Source organism: Drosophila mojavensis, unplaced genomic scaffold, assembly GCF_018153725.1.
Source record: "Drosophila mojavensis isolate 15081-1352.22 unplaced genomic scaffold, ASM1815372v1 contig_81, whole genome shotgun sequence".
NCBI classification, from domain to species: Eukaryota; Metazoa; Arthropoda; class Insecta; order Diptera; family Drosophilidae; genus Drosophila; species Drosophila mojavensis.
In genome coordinates, this window is record NW_025318907.1 from 912,211 (window position 1) to 932,193 (window position 19,983).

A 19,983-nucleotide genomic window follows, 5' to 3' on the forward strand; every position below is an offset into this window, starting at 1 on the left:
GACAAATTAATTCATCAGTTATCAGAATCAACTCTACTCAAGATCAACAACAATGCATATCTGAAATTTATAACACCTCCGCGAGCTGAGCAACGGATTGCTCACCTGTTAATGGCTTCATTCGCATTCGCATTCCCAGGATGTGGACGGAACAATAAGAGTTCCCAAAACTGTAAATGCACAACAATAGCGGCATGAAAAAAAAAACATACGAAATAATCGCAAAGGCAAGCGGTAAAGATATTTGTTTATCGCTCTATAAGAGCGGATGTTGTGCACGCGAGCAGCGGAAATAAAAGGTAGGACGAACGTGTGTGTGAGAGAGAAAGAGAGAGAGAGAGAATTGCAAGGGACGAACGGGAGCATGAGCAAAATACCGCTACGGGACTCAAAATTCGAATCTATTGTTCGGGCGGAAGTAGAGACCAAAACTTCCGTGTCCTTTGGTTTGTACTTTTCGAATGTGTGACCACACACACACACACACATACACAACACACTCACATATTCGTACCGGGCGCCTCTACAATGGACCGAAAACTTCTCGTTTATTGTAGCATCGACTCGTTAAATGCATTGCAAACAGTTACCCTCGCCCCCACCCCTGCCCTTGGGTCCATCGACAACGTGTCAACTTTAACAAGTGCTTATTTACTTAGACCCTCAGACCCGATCTCGATAATTTACGATCGAAGTGCGTCTTTATCAAATATCTGTTATTCCCACAAGTGTTGCATAAAACTGACTGATAGAGCCCACACGATCCAATTTCTTTGTTTGTAAATAAAACCAAATAAGAAAATATGAGAAATCATTGAAATCATGTACATACTTACATATATGCATGCAAACACAAATACAAATACATATACTGTATGCCAAGTGAGCCGAGCCCTTATCTGCGCTGACATTGACGAGGCCTCGTTACTAAATGCGGGATAGAGCAAGAGAAGGGGAGAGGGGGAGCCGGCAGCAGTTGGACTGGCAATGCAAACGATCCATGAGCCAAAACAAGCAAACAAACAAACCTATAAAAATCACTTCCCGTTGCCGCTTGGAAAAATGTCAAATGTCAACTGGAGAGAGGGGAGCCGCAGCACTGGAACTGAGCGCGTAGCAGCAGCAAGTCGAAGCCAAAGAAATTTTAAACGGAAATTTCAAATAAAAACGAAGCGCAGGCGCAGCGTTGCCGTCGCTGTCACTGCCAGCGCTTACAGCGACGCGCATTCTCTTAGATTTGGTCAATTGGCTGCTCTCTGCCTCTCGGCGTCACGTAAATATGTCAAGCGCTCGGATCGTGTGGGTGAGCGTGCGTCGCTGCCACAGTTGATGGCTCTCTCGCTCTCAAAAGCATTTCACGCATGTGTGTGTGCGTGTGTGTCTATGAAATAGGAGCGTGTGTGTATGAGCGAGTGTGCGTTGCGGTTGCCGGCTTATTAGAAGAACGGTCAACATTTGTTTTTGATTTTAGAGTTCGTTCTGCGCGATTTGACGTGCAAGAATGTAGCTCAAAAGGCAAGACAGAGAACGCTACAGGGTGTCCAGCCCATATGTGGAACATATGTACATATGTGTTGCAAAACAGGGTGAGCACAACAATGCACACAACATCAGTCAAATGAACTTAATTCTGCAGCGCTCTCATTTCAGCTGATAAGCTAAGCAAGCACGAGACACCTCGGCCGCCCGTCCGCGCCCGAGCATGCATATGTACAATGTACATGAACATCTTTACTTAGGTATGTGCGTGTGTGTACCATCTCTCTCTTTCTGTCTCTCACTGGGTATTTGAGTCATCGTCCTAAAAACAACACAGCAATAACAAAACATCAAACTCCACTGTGGCTATAGTTGCCGCAGTTGTTCTTGTTGTTGCTTTTGCTGCTTGCGTTCATTGATCGCCAGCAATTGCTGTTTAAGTGCTGCGTCAACGTTGTTGACTTACATACACACAGTCATACGTATATGCATATACACTAATGTATGTATGCATGTATATACATTATATGTGTGTGTATACTTGAAGTAACTGCACGCCTCCGCAATCCCCTTACAACTCCTTGCCAATCGAATCGAATCGAATCGACTCTAAGCGCACTCTCGCTCCATGTTTCGTGCTTCTTTCACTGTTGGCTTTTCTTTTTACGCTTTATACGGCATTAATTGAGTGCCTTTCAATTGGGTTATGGATTAATTTTTATGCATAAATTAAATACCCATACGTTGGGGGCTCTGCTTCGCCTGTTAGGCCCCAGCCGGGCCATTTAGAAAGCAATTTCAAGTGGGCCCCTCCGCTGTCAAATTGACTCCATGCATTGGCCAACTGAATATATGTATGCCTATATGTATATAGGGTGTGGTATGAAATTGCATACATGTGCATTAGGTTGTGAACTGTGGGCAGTAAAGGGTGCCGCTGAACTTTGGCACAGAGTACTATGGGCGAAATGGCTTTTTTCAGCATAACTCTACATAGAGCTAGTGGTTATATATTTTGTATGGGCATTACTAATATAAAAGAAATAAGATGTTATGCCCATAACATTTATTGGTATTGAATCGAAATGAATCTGAGAAAGTAAAAATAATTAAGATGGAGTGCTCAAGATTAAGTTCTTCATATTCTTACTACGTGACTGCGCCTTCATCTTGGTTATCTCACTAGGCCCAACGCAGAAGTCAGTTTGGCACCGAATTGAAAAATCAAGATCGAGAGATGAAGAATAATAAGATGAAGGGTTTAAATTTAGCTTTTAACTGTAGTAAAATGGGGCCTTCGCCCATTGTTCACATTGTTGCACTGAAAGTTGCATTCTATGCATTCAAATACTTGAGAACGACGTATTGATAATTGAATAATATGCAAATGTGATTATAAATTTCACAGACGGCACCAACTAGAGCGAACAGCGAACCGAGCATATTTTATTGTTGTACGCAGTCATTCAAGCTTTACAAAAATTCTTGTGATAAGAGCTAAATTTCCCGTACTACTGCAACGCACACCTCTTGCTGAAGATATCGTTTTCTTTATAATAAATATTTACTGTGTTATTGTGTGAGTCAAAGATAAGTCGATTTCAGCAAGTGCTTAATAGTAGTAAAAAAAAAAAATAAATAAATAAAGTTTTTATAATTGCCTCATTCGATTGTATTCTCATTCCCAAGCTGCGTCATTTGAAGACCTGAGTTTTACAGTGAATTGATATGCATTTCTATGGAAATGGAGCCGAAGGTGTACGCCAGATATTAGTCAGCATATGACGGGCGGAGAGTGCAGCAGCGCCAAGGCATTTCGAAACGAAGCGTCACGGTGCTAATTCCCATGCTTCGCGGCCGACGCGTGCCATTCATAAAATACACCCTGTATTGCCTATATATACATATATGCGTATGTATGTACATATTTTACTTTAATATTAAGTGTGTGTGCCATGCAATTGAATAAACAGCACCAAATGGTGCTTTTTTATGTAGTTAAACTAAAAAGAAGACTTTATTTTGTAAAATGCAAGAGTATATTTTTGTTGTTGTTGTTGTTGTTGGTGTTGCTGCGTGTGTGTGTCTGTGTTTTGCTGCTTTGTGTTATTATGACTTCTGGTGTATAATAGGAAATAGAATACACATTATTACGATACACATTACATACGATATAGCTGATATTAATTGTTGTTCCTTTTCTTAGGATATATCGTTTATCTGTATGTTAATTTTGTTTTTTTTTTTTTGTATTAATTATTATTTTATTTAAGCGATATTTAAGTATTTTGTAAATACAATTTAGGTTTTCTTTCAATTCATTTAGGCTAGTCAAAATGTTACGTCAAGTTCTTAATGCGCTTCTTTTTCATTAGTATTTTCCCTTTTTTTTTTTGTTTTTTTGTGTTTTGATTTCGTTTATATATTTTGGTAAAAATACTGCAATAATAATAACTGTTAAATATGTATGCATCTAAAAAACAAATGCGCGATTGCTGTGCGAAAGCCAAGTAATACCTAGACATATATGTATATACACATATATATGTATATATATGAGAATAAAGTGATGGTTCGAATTCGCGGATTTTCACATCAAACGAAAGTCTATTGAATGGGAAAGATGGAACCGATAGATGAGACCTGTTTGATACATTGGTATATAGTATATATATATATAAATATATATATGTATATGCACTGTTTATAGTATTGGTATGTACCGCTATTTATAATTCGTTATATGGTATTTTGTTCTCGAGATTTTTGAGGCCTTAAAGTGTAGTATAATAATCAATCAATTTCTTATTTTTCGGTTTTGCTTTTTGTTAAGTAGGAGGATATTTCGCCGGACTATAAACTAGCGCTGCTTGACTTAGAACAAACCCTTCTTCTTCTTTTCCTTCTTGGCATCCACATTGTCGGAGCTGCTGTTGGCGCCGAGGCTTCGTCGCTTGAGCTCCTCCAGCGTCACATGATTCACATCCTCCCACTCCTTCTTCTCGCGCTCGAACTCGCGTCGCTTCTCGTCCAGCTCGTGGATCTGCAGCTCGAGCGCCTTTTTGCGCTCCTCATGCCGACGCGCCATCTCCAGTTCGGAGTCCTTGAGCTTCTGCATTTTCTCCTTGACCTTCATATCAAAGACCTGCTCCATTTCGGCCTCCATTTTCTTCATCTTCTGTTCGTGCTCGCGCTTCTCCTCCTCCATCTGGGTGAGCGGATTCTTGTTCGAGAGGCGCGCCTTGCCGTCGACAAGTCCCAGCTCGGAGAGTTTGCGACATCGATAGTTCTCATAGTGAACGTTGTTCGTCACATCCTTGAGATCCTGCAGATGTGTGCGTATTACCATATTCCTTAATGCAATAAAATCGCAGTGCGTCAAGTTCTCCACTTCCACCAGACCCCAAGGGTAGCGACGACCCCGCACCTTCTTGCCATCCACCTCGATGATGCTGTTGGCGCCGACCACCGCGAATGGAACACGGCTGCGCAGACTCTGTGTGGCCTTTGTCTCCTCGGCGGCATCCTCGAGCGTGGCGGGAAAATCATAGATCTTAATCTTATGCTGAGCAATCTCGTTCAGTATCTGCTTCTTGAACAGATGCACCTCGTCGGGCGTCATGGTGTCCGCCTTGGCAATCACCGGCACCAGATTCACCTTGTCGGACAGACTCTGCATGCAGGCAATGTCCAATGGCAGCAGACCGTGACCCGATGGCGCTATGAAATACAGACAGCAATGCACTCGATTATCAGAGATGGTCTTGCGATAGACACGCGACTCGGCCGTCAAGTATTCCTCGTATTTGCTGTCCACATACTCCAGTATGGGTACCCAGCAGTTGCTGTTGTCTACCGCATCGCCGAAGCCCGGCGTATCGACTACGGTCAGGGTGAGATTGACGCCGTTCTCCTTGAGCATTACCTTGGTGGCCTCCACGGCAACGGTCTTCTTCTTGCGCAGCGAGGGGCCCGGATACTGTTCCGTGTTGTAGATGTCCGACAGGAACATGGAATTGATGAGCGTCGACTTGCCCAGCCCACTGGCGCCCACCACCATCAGTGTGAACTCGAAGCCTCGCTTGACCGCCTTGCGGTACACCTGATTGGGCAGGTTGGCGAAGCCCACGTAGCCGGCGATTTCCATGGGCTTCTGGCGCACGGGCAACGGAGGTTTCTGTGGCTTCAATTGCTGCTGTTGCTGTGCTTCCTTCTCCTGCAGGTCGTGCGTCAGCTTGTTCGAGTCACCATTTGAGCTGGTCACACTGGCCGACGCTGCCGCCGCCTCTGCCAATTGCAGTTTGGTGACTGCCGCTGCTGTCGCTGATGGCACACTGGGCGGCTGCGTCTGTGGACGCTGCGTTGCTATCGAGGAGTCGCTGCCATTTGATGCCGATGCCGACGCTGACGCCGACGCCGCTTGCTGCTTGTCGCGCAACGCCAATTGTGCCAAGGTGCTGGGCAGCGCTGAGATGGCGCCGTTTGTGCGAGGACTATTCATTTGTTTTTGTTTTTGTCTTTTTATTTAGTTTATCAGAGCGTTGCTTCGCCTTGCGAATTTCACTTTCGTCTCCGAAACACACTGTGGGCTTTAACTTTGCACGCTTTTGTATCGTCACGCCTAGTTTTTTGCTTTTGCTCAGTCTGTTTAAGGGTTTTTTTTTTTTCCTTTTTCCTTTTTCTTTCGGTGTCAACAAAACTTTTGCACTGCTGCTTCTACTTCTGCTGCTGCTTCTACTCTTCCTCTTCTTCGCAAAAAAATAATAAGTACGCCAGCAACGCGCTATGGCCGTGCTATTGAGTGAGCGAAAAACAAGCGACTGCTGTTGCAGCGAGAGCGCTTGCTGCCCACAAGCATGAAAGAGACGAAAGAGCAACGCACACATTCATATGGCACACACAAGGGCTCAGCGCATGAGTAATACACAAACACACAAGCATATGGCACGCTGCAGGCTAGTTGGTGCTGCCAACACGACTCAAGCAAAAGTGTGTCAGCAGTGAAAATCAGGTAAAAAACATTGAATTTCCCATTTTATACCCTTACGCACTACAACAAAATTAAATAATATAATAAATACTATTTATATGTTCAGTTTGATAATAATTTTCATAAATTTCTTGCAAACAAATTAACATTTCGAAGTAGTGCCCACGTTGGCAGCGCTTATGGTAGAGCGCGCTCTCTCACAGCATTGCCAGCGTAAAAATAATGACACTCTCTGTAGGCTTAGCCGAGTGCAGCTGCCTCCAAATATTGCTGCTGACAATGCTGCCGACGTCGCTGCTGCCCGTCTCAAATTTATCAATGCACAACAAAATATTCTTATCATTTTGTTGTGTGTGCGGGTAAAAATAGCTGAAGACACATATGCTGTATGTGTATAAATGTGTACATGCGCTTCAGTTATTTCAGTTTTATAATGCAGCCTTACAGAAACAATTCCATTTTGTAAACCAACGCTTTTACTTTTTGTTTCTTTCGTTTTGCAAGACGCTGTTGTTGCGCATGAGCGTGATCGCCGACAGTAAGAGCGTTGTTGGAAAGAGAGCGAACGCCGCTCTGAGAGAAGCTGAGTCAATGGAATAGCTTCTGTGCGTGTTTGTGTATTAGTAAGCAGCGTTGTCATATTGCTGCGCTACACACATGTGTGGCGGGCGTGTGGGCACTCGCATCAACTTAATTTTCAAAAATTATTTAGTCACTCTGTCATATAGGAGACGCTACGACAGCGGCAAACGAATGTGGGAATGTGGCACATTAGCGTGTAGTTAACCTAGAGTCGAACTCGGTAATTGCCCACCCCAGCTCAAGCACGGCTGCTTCATGCTCGACTGTGTCCTCGCTGAGGTTCCCACACCATCATCTGTTATCCTGCGCCGCCTTCTCTCGGCCAATGGTCCCTACATGCCGATACACACACACAAACAATGGCTGACGATTGTGCTGTTTGTTTGTAATTTAAATTCTCATGCAGTCGCTAGGATCGGCGAGGGGGCCGTCCTCACCAACTGGCAACCACCACCATGACATATCGATGCACGTACATACATACATATGTCCTGCGTCCTACTCCGCCTGCGTGGCTATGCTAGCTTCCTTCCGCAGTTGTCGCCAGTTGCTGCTGCTGTTGTTGTTGCTGGTGGTGGTGGCGGTGGTAGTTCCTTCCCCCTTTTGCACGTGGATTTTTACGCGTCTACCCAAAAGGTGATCGTGAGAAAGTTTTTTTCTCACATCTCAACTTGAGTTTAATTTTAGCCTCTGCGTCGGAATTATTATATTTATGAATTGATATGACTCGTAGCAGTTGTGCTTGATTCTCGCACACGCGAGATTTGACTGTACCTTGGTACAGTCTAGTTTATTGTAATACTGATAGAGTCGATTTAGATATTTATAAAGGTTTTGTGGAATTTCACTTTTAATACAAAAAATACCGTTGCAAGAATTCACTCTTGGCAAATTATTCTCCAGGCAGACAATTGAGATCTAACATTGAAGAGTCGAGATCTCTATTAATAAAACTTGCTTTCATAGATTCCTCAACAAAACTATTCATAAGCTCGCTGCATAGATAATGATGAACTAGGTTAATATATACTGTCCATTTGATTGATATTTTTGAATTTTTAGTTGGATTTCACTTTTAATAAAAAGAAAAGACTTTTGCAAGAATTCATTCTTGGCAAATCTATTCTCCAGGCAGACAATTGTGGTCTGAGTTTGAAGAGTCGAGATCTCTATTTATAAAACCTGCTTTCATAGAGATTCGCCAGGGAATTTCGTCATAAATGATGAGCTAAGTCGTTATATACCATAGTATATAAGAGGCTATTTGAATGGATGTGAATCTATGACTAAAACTTTAATATACGTCAGGCAGTTTGTCATCTAAACAAAAATCATGAGAAATCTCAATTGAAATTAAACAATTTTCAACTTAAACTTGAATCATAATAAAACACTTTCTAGTTCTATTAATGAAATGAATCACTTGAGTTAAATAAAAGTGAAATCGGAAACTAAATTTAGTTGAGCAAAACCACATTTTCAATGTTGATTTGCGTGATCCCCTGGCTCAGGCATTTGCTGTTTGTTCTAACCGCAAATCTTACACTGCAGGTAATCCCCTCCACACACACACACAAACACACACACTCGCACACTCAGCATCTCGGGCAACCCTTCAACACACAGCTTCTTGATCTTCCCCTTGGCAGCTGCCTCGTATCAGGCACGCTTCATACAAATCCATTTGTTTTGTCGCTTAGGCGCGCATCTTTCGTGATTATGTAAGACGCCAGCCCAGCCAAAGGCAACAATTAACGACGCATCTACCTTGAAAGTCAGTTGAGGTCTTAGCGCCGTTCTGTTAGCCCAGCTCCGGACCCAATCCTCGGCTATTGTTGTTCGCCTAGCCAAACAGCAGCTGTGCCAACTTTCGGCAAATGGCACGAGACTCAATGCCTTTGACATTTCACATCATCAGAGCAGCTGACCAATGGCTCCGGATAGCCGTTACAATAGTAAACCAACCCCCCCAAATAAATCTCAGAGATCTTGACACTATTTTTCAGTACATGGAATTGAAATTATTGCAGCTAAGAGTTGGCAACATTTTTCTTGTAGTCTGAGACGGTTTTAGGGCAAATCTTTGGGCCGGATGGAGGAATAGCAAACTTTACAGATCTCTTTATCTTTTATAGTACAAACTGTACAGATCTTCATCTTTTATATATACTTTATAATTGTTTTAGAGATTTAAAATGATTTGAATATTAATCTAGAAACGCATAGTGTTTTATATAGTATGTTTTATATATAAATGTATTGTAAAATAATTTAGAAATATTTTCTAATCATATTAGATCGTGGGCAAAAAAATTTGTCCTATGTTTATTAACAAAATAAATAAATGAATACAATATCTAAGCGACCTTTTTTAATCTTATCTTAATAATTCTAAAATTTTTAAATTTTAATTCAATACAATAATCATCCCACTTTCAAGAATATAAATTTGGTTCTGATTAAACGTTCAACCTCTTGAAATAATCTGAATTAATTTATATGAATCTAGAACATTTCTCATTTAATTTACATCATTTTGTCCTGATCTTAAAAGTGATTTGTGTTTAGTCAAATAAAATAGACTTCAACTTAACCTTATATGAAGACCTAAACATTCATTGTAATATTCAAAAAATATAGATTTATCATTAAAATAGATTTCTGTAATATTTCAACTTTTACTGCTTACAAAATCTTAGTACCCCATGGGAACTTATTTTTAATCGATCTGTAAACGTTTCCCAGGTACTCCCAGCAGCATCTTTCGATTTCCTTTGCTGCTGCCCGCATCTGTCACAAAAGTTTCCAGTTATTGGACTAGCTAGCGCTGGCCATTTATCAAATTCATAAAAATAATATTCAAGGGAGATTTGGAACTCCACGCCTGTCACGGCTTCTAATGCCACAGCCGACGCACACTTCACTCAGGTTTCTCCCTGAGCTGCAACAAGGCGCCATAAAAATCAACAAAAAATTCATTTAAATCAACATATATCTTAGCATCTTAGCAGAGGCTCCGCTCCTCCCCCCATGGCACTCGACACATTTGCTACTGTTTCATATTTTTCATGCTCATTATAGTATATGTATGGTGCGGAGTTTGGGGAGTGAGTGTGGGTGTCGCACACCCCATAATAAGTGAAGTTCCCACAGAGAAAAAGTAAAGAACTCTCTCAGCTAAAAATATATATGTGCATCTAACCGCAGGCACTAATTTGAGGTTGCAAAAGGTCTCACATATGCCGCTGCTACCTTGCTGCCGGATTGATTAAGGAGAGATGAGAGGGAGAGAAAAAAAAGGGAAGCAATCGCTCGATACAATAAAAATTAAAGTGTTTTAATGTGTAAATCGTGCGTTGGGGCATAAAAACGAAAGCCAAAACGCAACTAAAAATAAGGCACAAGGAAGCCCCAGTACAGACAGACGTCGACGGCTACCGATCTCAGCGATCGTGCCACACTAAACGGCATTTACCTTGATCCCCAGATCGAACTGGCGAATGGAAGCCAAAGTAACTCAGACGTTGGCTTTTGCGATTTGGGGCTGATATTGAACTTTGATTTTTTGTTATAGAATTTCAGTCGACGACGTTATACATTTTCTCAAGCCTGGACAACAGACTGCGTGTGTGTGTGTGTGTGTGTGTGTGATTGAGGCGATCGTCACGTTTGGCTCTGACCAGACGAAATGATCCACATTCAGCCACATGTATGAGTCCGACTGCCACTGCCACTGACGCCCATATGTGTGATGAGTCTCGTCTGTTTCGTTTCTCTGCTCTTTCATCAATTCTGCCAGCTCATGACTTTTATTGAGTTTTCTCGTGGGAAAAAGTTAGCCAAAAACTTTGCACTGCTTATGAAGCAAGAGCAGATCGCAACAGATCGTTTAGAGCACCGATTAGTGAATCCAGGGGGTTGTTACAGCAGCAGCCGTCGCACTCTTCGGCACTCTGGGCTTAACCACAACACTAATATAGTAATAATAATAATAATAAATGTGTGCATATATTTGCATATGTATACATACATATTCATACATGATTTAGCTAGATATCATAGGCAACAGCGGCGCTGTTTATTCAATTTGCGAAACTCTGGCCCCTTTTACGACTCGGACGAAGGGATTTGCACTCGAGCATTGGCCAGTGCGCCAGCTGAGTGCAGTCGGAGTGCTTGATTTGCACAATCAGGGTTGCCAGGCGGCGCAATAGCTTTTATGGTAGGTGCTTTAAAGTCTGGCTAACCGAGCGCTCGCTCGGCCAGCTGTCGTCAGCTGGCGCATGGCCCAAAAAGCGGGTTATTGACAATTTTCTTGCACTGCATTGTGTCCTAATCCAGCCAACATTGTAAAGCAATAAAAATCCTTGAGCCCTTGACGGCTTTTTTGGAGTGTTTGTTGCATGCGCATGCATTTATCATAAAACCGAGTGACTGATATCAGGTAAGCTTCGTAGGAACGACTAATGATTGACCCGTGACCAGGCCACAAAAATCGCAACCCCCTGAAGACATTCGGCCAACCGTCTTCAGGGGGGTTGCGATGCTGCCCGAAGTGTGTTAAGACAGCTGCCTGCCGGCCCAGCCAGGCGCAAGACAAGACATTCTGAAGGAATTTTTAATGAATTGCGCCTCATGATCAGCCCTGATTAAGGGGTGGCTAGCGAAAATTAATTCGCCAGCGTACCTGGATACTGCATACAAGGAAAACTGCCTTGTCCTTGAGACAGCTGACATTTATAGCTGAGAAATATGTATATCTGCGTGTAGTCAACATTGAAGAAAAATATGTCAAAAATCTATAAAATATTTAGAATAAGCATTTATAATTTACTAACTTTATTTGGCATGCCAAATATTATGTTGTTGCATTCTTCATTTATTTAAATTAAATTTGTACATAATTAAAAAATACTGTATTTAATTTTTAATTGAATAGAATTATTATAATTATTATTAATATTTTACTTGAGTTGAATTATAATATTTATTTATTTTAAACTATATTTTTATAATTTTTTGTTCACAATAATAGATTTAATTCCAATAAGTTTGCATTTATTTTTTATTTATTTAGCTAATATAAAATAAAAACTAACTTAGAATTAATCGCTAAGTATTAATGCCTTCGATTTAATACATTTTCATATTGTGCTCGTTTTCTTTGCAGACTTCAATGCATTCGACAACTCTTTTGAGTGATAAAGTCAATGCACACACACACACACACATACACATACGCTCGAGTGTATGAGCGTGTGCGTGTGAATTGACTCACTCACTTTGAGTCGCTTTGCGTTTGAGCGCGTTTCGTCTGCGCTGGAATTTCTCGTCTGGCTGCGTGTGTGCATAACTACCCCAAATGCGCTGCTGAGCGAACGAACGGGCGCTCTCATGGCTACCTGCGCCTGCGCTGTCGCTGTCGCTGTTGCCGTCGCTGTCGCTGCTCAGGTAAACGAGTCGCCTCGGACTCGTTTTGCCGTCGTCGCGCATCGTTTTTAGTCAACGCGCCAGCTCCGACGAGGATCAGTATCCTTTTGGCGTTCCGTGTGCGCGGTTGTCTGCCGCTCGTCCTGAAACGCAGCTACAAGAAAAATAACAAAACAAAACAGAACTCTGTGAACTCTCACCAATGAACTAAAGCAGAACGCGTAAAATTTGTTAAGTTTTTATCGGTTCGGACACTACAATAATAATTTTAATAAAAGAAAAGTACGTGCAATAATTTGTTGACACTTCAATTCGTACTTCAACCAAAGTTTTTATGTTGTGATTCATTTGGGTTGTGTGTGTGTGTGTGTACGTTCGTTTACTTCGACACAAACACTTGGATTAAATACTCGCAGCAATATTCCCTTGGATTATCAACTAAACAGAAATGGATTACAAAAACGATCTTAACTCTGACGACGACTTCGACTGCTCCAATGGCTACAGCGACAGCTTTGGCAGCAATGGGCGCATGTCCAATCCCAATGGCCTCTCCAAGGCGGAGCTGAGAAAAGTGAGTTTCAATTGGGCTGATAACAATTTCATAGGACTCTAAAAATCTGCATAGATCAGAGATAGTTTCAAAGTTGTTGAATGTGTAGAGAGTTTTCTATTATTCGTTGTACAAATTTTAGTCTTTTGTATGCTGATTTTAAAATCTTGAGCTTAGAATACATTTTTGTAATGTATTAAAAATTTTTTTTTTTAATTGTCAACCCTTTTAATAATGTAATGCATTTTATGCATTTTATGGTTTAAAATAATTTATTATATACTTATTAAAAATATGTTTTTTCAATTTTTAAAATATTTTACAAATAATATTAATACATTAAACTTTAAAAATTATATATAAATAAATGTAAAATTTATATGTTTACATTTTATAAATATATTTAAAATAATGATTTTGAAATTTTAAATAATTAGTAAATATGTATTACAATTTATGTGTTTACATTTTCTAATATGTATATTTAAAATAACGACCTTTATATTTTAAAATTATATTTTTTTTTTTTTTTTGGTTCAATTTCAAAATTTTATATATTTTTTTTACATTAAATTTAAATTTTTAAAATATGAATTTGTATATAAAAATTGTATTTTGTGTTAAAATAATTAATCATTTTCAAGAAATCTGTTTAATTCTTTAATTTAAATTACTTTGAATAATTAAATTATATTATATTACCTTAACTTCGCACAATATTTAATAACTTTATACTCATTTCTTTTGCAGACAAATAAACCCATTATGGAAAAACGGCGGCGCGCTCGCATCAATCACTGCTTGAACGAGCTCAAATCGCTGATCCTGGAGGCAATGAAGAAAGACGTAAGTATCCTTGGGAAATCACATAAAAAGAAAAAATATAAAAATCCAAATATGGGGCGAAACTTACTGATTTAGAAACTATGCTCGAGATTGGTGCACTTTCCTTATAAATGGTGTCATAAAACCCATAAATATCAGAAACTCGAAAATTTCAAGTGTCTGGCGTCGGCAAAAGTACAAAAGGATACAAGACTCCTACAACAGACAGACGCACAGACGCGCAGACATAAAACAAAACACAAAAAAGACAACAACAACAAAAAAAACGAACGAATCGAGTCAACAGTTTAATTGAGTATTAAATTTTATTGATGATCATTACAAGAGAGCGCCGACGATGACGCTGCCGATGATGGCGAGTCAGTCAGACCAAAAGTGTTAACAAGTCGAGAAATTACGCAGAAATCTCAGACAGCGAGACTGTAAACCTGTTTCCACAGGAGCCAACGGCGGATCCTGCTGTGAGAAAGACACACAAAAAAAGTAAAAAATATAAAACAACGAAGAATCGCATACAAAAAATATGAGATAGAAGCTAAGCGAAGACGCCGACGCCGACGCTGATGTCGATGCTGACGCCAACGCCGACGCCAGTGTAGCAGAATTCTGCAGGCAACGACCAAAAATCAAATAAGAAAGACATTGAAGAAAAAGCAAAAGTAAACAAAAGATGCAGACATGACAAGAAGACGGCGCACGGCAGCAGTGGTAAATGGCAAGAGGTAGTAGTAGGGGGGAGGAGAGGGCAGCTCAGCGAAGCGGGCGACCTGCGTGGGAAACTTTTGCAAAATATGCAGCCAGCGGGCAGCGACAGCGACAGCAGCAGAAGCAGAAGCCGAAGTTGAAGCAGAAGCCGAGGCAGCATAAACGAACGAAGACAGAAGAAGTGCCAAACAGATTGCGGCCACTCTCTTCACGTGTACCTGTCTGCCTCACTCGCGCTGCCCTCTCTCGCTCTCGCCCTGTCGCCCTCTCGTCAAGCTTAAGCGTCGCGCGGCTTTGGGGCGTGTGATATTCGCTGGAGTGGAGTGTAGAACAGCAACAGAGGTAGATTACAAATAGTTGGACATATGAGGCAAGAAACGTGCTTGAGCGTCTGCATCATTCACTTTTAATGCCCTGTAGCTGTAGACGGACAGCCAAAGGGGTAGATGCGCTGTGGAAGAAGATGAAAGTTTAAGCTACAAGCATTTATAATTCTTTACCTTAACTTTAACTTTCATCTTCTTCTACAACTCAAGTAGTATTTAAAGCTGTGAGCATATTGGCTTTATGCAATTTTTTCTAAATTGGTATCAGCTATAGATTAGATCATGTTTACTTGGAGTACAGGGTATTTGGAGTGCATGGCTGCCATTCGGCTGCCAGCTTACGTGTTTCACTTGTTTCCCATGCATTGAACTTGCTATAGGGCCTTGTGTCCGAGGGTCTCGGCCAGCCTCTGGCTCTGGCTCTGGCTCTGACTCTGCCGCTGGTCCTGGTCAATGCACGAAAACAATTAGCCGGGCGGCTTCTGCTTTAGAGTTGTTGTTATCCCCACTTTTAGCGCGTCTCAGCGTCTCAGTCTCGAGTGTAGCCCCAAAACGACACCCAACCAACCACTGCGAACGACATGAAGCTCATCATTATCTGTTCTGTTCTGTTCTGTTCCTTCCTGACCATTTTTAGCCGGCGCGACATACCAAGCTGGAGAAGGCCGACATACTCGAGATGACAGTGAAGCATTTGCAGTCGGTGCAGCGCCAGCAGCTGAACATGGCCATCCAGACGGATCCGGGCGTGGTGCACAAGTTCAAGACGGGCTTCGTCGAGTGCGCCGAGGAGGTGAATCGCTATGTCAGCCAGATGGAGGGCGTCGAGCCGGGCGTACGCCAGCGCCTGAGCGCCCATCTCAACAACTGCGCCAACAGCCTGGAGCAGATTGGCTCCATGAGCAACTTCAACAGCGGCTATCGAGGCCAACTACCGCCGACCATGTTTCCGGGTGCTACGGCTGCTGCTGCGGCGGCGGCGCCTCTCTTCCCGCCGCTGCCCCAGGACCTGAACAACAACAACAGCGGCAGCAACAGCAGCCGCGACGGCATCACGCCGGCAGCTCCGGCCATCCAGATGGGCGGCCTTCATCTGATACCCTCGCGCCTGCCGTCGGGCGAGTTTGCGCTGATCATGCCGAATACAGCGACAGCCGGGACTACGGCTCCAGCGCCGGCGCCCTTCGTCTGGCCACCGGGAGCAGCTGTGAATGCCGCCAGCGCAGCGCTAGCCAGCATTGCCAATCCCACGCATCTCAACGACTACGCCCAGAGCTTCAGGCTGAGCGCGTTCAACAAGCCCGCAGCGCCTGTCCAGACCCAGCTACAGGCAGCTGTAGCAGGAGTCGGAGCAGGAGCTGCAGTTGTGAGCGGCGCAGCCAAGAATACCGCCAGCAGTCCACCACTCAGCCCCATCTCGTCCATCTCCAGTCAGAGCCACGGCGACGAGTCGCGCGCTGCCTCCCCAGCGAGTGCTGCCCAGGCGGAGCTCCTGCTGGCCAAGCAGCACAGCTTTGCCGGCGTCTTCTCCACGCCGCCGCCCACCAGCGCCGAAACCTCGTTCAACAGCAGCGGCTCACTGAATCTGAGCGCCGCCAGCCACGACACCAGCGGCTCCCTGTGCAACAACAACAACAGCTCTCGGCTGCAGCAGCAGCAAGTCAGCTCCACCAGTGGCCAGGAGACGGGCAGCATGAAGCGGGAGCGGGAGCGCGAGGTGGAACCGGAGCGGGAGCAGGCCGATTCTAGCGATTGTTCGTTGTCGGACGAACCATCGTCTAAGAAATTCCTGGCCGCAGCCAGCGAGAAGTCCAGCTCCGCCTGGCGGCCCTGGTGACGCAGCAGGGGCTGTTCCCGAAATATTATTGTCTATGTCTTATGTTAAGTTTATCTCTCTCACTCTCCCATGTTTACTCTTGCTCTTGTCTCTCTTGTTAATTTATTTCCATTGCAATTTTCATTGATGTATTCGAGTTTTCAGTTAAGTTTTTCCAGTTTTCACGTTTCGATTTTCGATTATTTCAATTTTAAGTTCAGCTGTGATTTTTTAAAGCGTGTATATTTTGTGTAATTTTTTTGTATTTGTATTTGTATTTTATTATTAATATTATTATTATGCTTATTATTATTATTAATATAATTATTATGTATTTTAGCAACTTGGCATATTTCTTGTTTAGTATTAAATATTCTTTATCAAACTACAAACAATTGTCAGCATTTTTCACTAAGTTATGTAGATCTTAGCCTCAAGTCTTTCATGTTTTCCGCCTAGTTACGTAGAGGTTATTAATATTATAATTTTAGCATAAACTTTATGAAGTTTGAATGAGTGAACAAATAAACATGAAAAGTTAAAATAAAAAAAAACTTTATACATTTTATTTCTTTATTTATTATAAAACTTTTATTTTAACAAATAAAAACTGAAACCAAAATGCTTCAAAAAAGCTAAACAGAAAATGTTTTTATTACGGATTTACTACAATAATAAAAATATATCAAACATAAATTAAAATTTTTTAAATTAAAAAAGTTAAATATTTTATAATATATATTTGTAAAAAATATATATATATATATTTATATAAAGTATATTTATTATAAAGTATTTGATTAACAATTTTTAATTTTACCAAATTTTAATGTATAATTAATATATTCCTATTATTATTATTTTTATAAATTTTCAGTACCCCATTTAACCTTGACCCATTTGCATTTGAACCAAGCTGAACGGAAGCTAATACTTGCACAAGCTTCCGCTGATAATAAAATCTATTTTACGGAACTGACCTTCGCGTTCATTTTTGCAATGATTCAATGAATTGATAGAGCTGCTCGCTCTCTATATAAGCAGATCTGGTTTGATTTTACCGGCATCACACTTTCACAAGTTCGCACAAAAGTTATTGCAGCAGAGCACGCAGTGATCCTCAGGCGTGCCTCGATCTTCGATAAAGTTTTAAGTTGAAAACTCACTCGCGATCACCATGCTGGTGAAATTAGTCTTAGCTCAACTCGGGTTGTTCGGCTTACTATGCCTAGCACCGGCTCAGGCTCAGTATCGCGCCTCACCCAAGCTCGCTGGACCCGCTGCTCTCGCACACAACTCAGCTGATCCCATTCTCAACTCCCTGGATGTGGCCATGGATAAGATAAGTAATATCTATATACAAGCTCTGCTTTCCGGCACGCATACGCCCGAGTTGGAAATATCGCTGCGCGCTCTGGAACTAGAGCTGTACGAGCTGCTCGATCAGCTCTACAAGCAACATCGTCTGAAGGATTATATGAAATACGAGTCGGAAGTGTCGAAGCAAATGATTATCTACAATTTGCTAAAGGAACTCTTTGGCTATACGCAGCACATTGAGAAGTCATAGTAAAAGTGAATTCAAAAATTTCTGTTCAATAAATTTAAATTAGATTTACATCATTTCACTCTCTACTCATTTATATTTGTTGTTTTCCAATTTAAAACACTTCCGTAATGGCTTCCGCACAGGGAGCCTGTGTCCTGCGGCTGCCTTGCGTGTGGCTGTCGAGCGACACAGCGGACTCAACTCTCGCTTGGCAGTCCCTTCGAGCCGCGATCGCCTGCGATCCCTTCCCACACTCAATCATAACAGCGCGGCGTCGGCTGCTGTTACCCGATCTGCTGTGAGAACGAACAGAACTGAATTATCATAATTTTCATTTCCTTTTAGTGCTATTATCCTTTGGCAGTCTCCAAATACCGTTGCACTTGTTCGTCGTGTTCCCACCACACACACACACACACACACACACACACAGATTCTCGAGATCCTTTATCTCTCTGCTCGCCTCGCTGTTTGCTTTGTGGCTCGCAGGACCTGCGCCTGTGTTTGCATTGCACTTGTTCTGTTGAGCCTTTTTCTCTTTGTATGTGTTTGCTGTGATTTGATGCTGCGATCGTCTGTCTCTCTCTCTACATCGCTCTCTCTCTCTCTCTCCCTCTGTGGTCGTCGGCATGCCTATGTGAAATTCTTGTACATTTTGTTACGGTCGATCACTTTTGTTTTTACTTTTGATTTCGTTTCCCTGGGCCTGAGAATCTTTTTCATGCTGGCATTGAAATACGTTTGGCATAGCTCATGGCCAGAGAGTTGCATAAATTGTTGCCTCCAAGTGGGTTGCTATGCCAAATGCGCAGTTGCTGAGAAACTGGTTATATTGCGGAAAAATGAATAAAATAAAAAATCCAGGAAGAAATTATCTCTATTGTCCAGGAATTGTGGAATTTCTGGTTTAATTTGCGCACTGGAAACGTCTCGGCGCCACACAGAATACTCAGAATACCCTCCCCATAAACGAGTTCCTAATTCGCATATCCTTGGCATCTCTATCTCTAATCTATTTAATTGCAATTAACTTGGCAAACATTGTTGCAAACATTGTTTTTTCCCACACTTAATTTCGGTGTAAACCCAAGAAATCTCATTGGTATTATAATAGAGATATCCTTGCAAACAAACAAACAACAAAGTCATGCAGTGTTTAACAAGAATTCTCTCACACTCCCACACACAAACATACACACACACACACACACACACACACACAGTGAGGAACGCATTTAACATATACCGAATGCGATCCTTTTTGGCCACAGCAAAGGATGAAATGAATTTTACCGTCTACCTGTTTCGAAGCAAATTCAAATCGCTTGCATTTTTCACACGACCCAATGTGAAATGGCTGTGAATGGGCCCTGATAACCGTGATCGGGTCCTGTGCGTCCAACAAGTGCATCTGAAATGGAAATAAAGGAGCAGATATCAATAACCCACAGCAAATATGCGTGAGATAGCAGCAAGATTTCAGCTTTGCGTAATAGCTACATGCAAAGAAATCACTTCTGCGATCTGCCGAGAATATTTTCCCAGCCACCACAAGGCTCCATGGGGTCAATAGAGTCCTTCAGGTAAACGCCTATCAAATTTGAGACGGAAGTGCCCACGCGTCGCGCACTTGAAATATAGAAAAAAAAAAAAAAAAAAACAAAACGGGGGAAGTGAACACAAAAATCCTGAGTGGTTACAAATTCG

The 19,983-nt window shown here is 42.0% G+C and overlaps 3 protein-coding genes and 1 long non-coding RNA gene across 4 annotated transcripts; 2 read left to right on the plus strand and 2 right to left on the minus strand.

Annotated features, from left to right (window-relative positions):
* Positions 1-3,706: 3,706 nt before the first annotated feature.
* On the minus strand, positions 3,707-6,305 carry LOC6580378 (protein peanut). The gene has a single exon (XM_002006188.4). The coding sequence runs from the start codon at positions 5,978-5,980 to the stop codon at positions 4,355-4,357; it is 1,626 nt and encodes a 541-aa protein (XP_002006224.1). The 5' UTR covers positions 5,981-6,305; the 3' UTR covers positions 3,707-4,354.
* Positions 6,306-12,504: 6,199 nt separating this feature from the next.
* Positions 12,505-17,112, plus strand: LOC6580379 (protein deadpan). The gene is made up of 3 exons (XM_032730281.2): positions 12,505-13,055; positions 13,785-13,880; positions 15,549-17,112. Exons 1-3 carry the CDS (start codon positions 12,930-12,932, stop codon positions 16,746-16,748), a joined length of 1,422 nt encoding a protein of 473 aa, XP_032586172.1. The 5' UTR covers positions 12,505-12,929; the 3' UTR covers positions 16,749-17,112.
* On the minus strand, positions 14,160-15,555 carry LOC122757792. Its single transcript, XR_006357948.1, has 2 exons — positions 15,254-15,555; positions 14,160-14,339 (listed from the first exon to the last, which is right to left on the minus strand). It is a non-coding gene; the product is annotated as an uncharacterized LOC122757792 (long non-coding RNA).
* A 667-nt stretch (positions 17,113-17,779) lies between the features above and the next one.
* On the plus strand, positions 17,780-18,345 carry LOC6580380. Its single transcript, XM_002006190.3, has one exon. The coding sequence runs from the start codon at positions 17,905-17,907 to the stop codon at positions 18,295-18,297; it is 393 nt and encodes a 130-aa protein (XP_002006226.1). The 5' UTR covers positions 17,780-17,904; the 3' UTR covers positions 18,298-18,345.
* The last annotated feature ends 1,638 nt before the right edge of the window (positions 18,346-19,983 follow it).

Bases quoted from the DNA above. Each gene is read 5' to 3' on its own strand.
- LOC6580379 (XM_032730281.2), top strand. From the start codon at position 12,930: ATGGATTACAAAAACGATCTTAACTCTGACGACGACTTCGACTGCTCC. The intron at 13,056-13,784 runs GTGAGTTTCAAT...TTTCTTTTGCAG, and splicing joins CCAAGGCGGAGCTGAGAAAA to ACAAATAAACCCATTATGGA. The intron at 13,881-15,548 runs GTAAGTATCCTT...GACCATTTTTAG, and splicing joins TGGAGGCAATGAAGAAAGAC to CCGGCGCGACATACCAAGCT.
- LOC6580378 (XM_002006188.4), bottom strand. From the start codon at position 5,980: ATGAATAGTCCTCGCACAAACGGCGCCATCTCAGCGCTGCCCAGCACC.
- LOC6580380 (XM_002006190.3), top strand. From the start codon at position 17,905: ATGCTGGTGAAATTAGTCTTAGCTCAACTCGGGTTGTTCGGCTTACTA.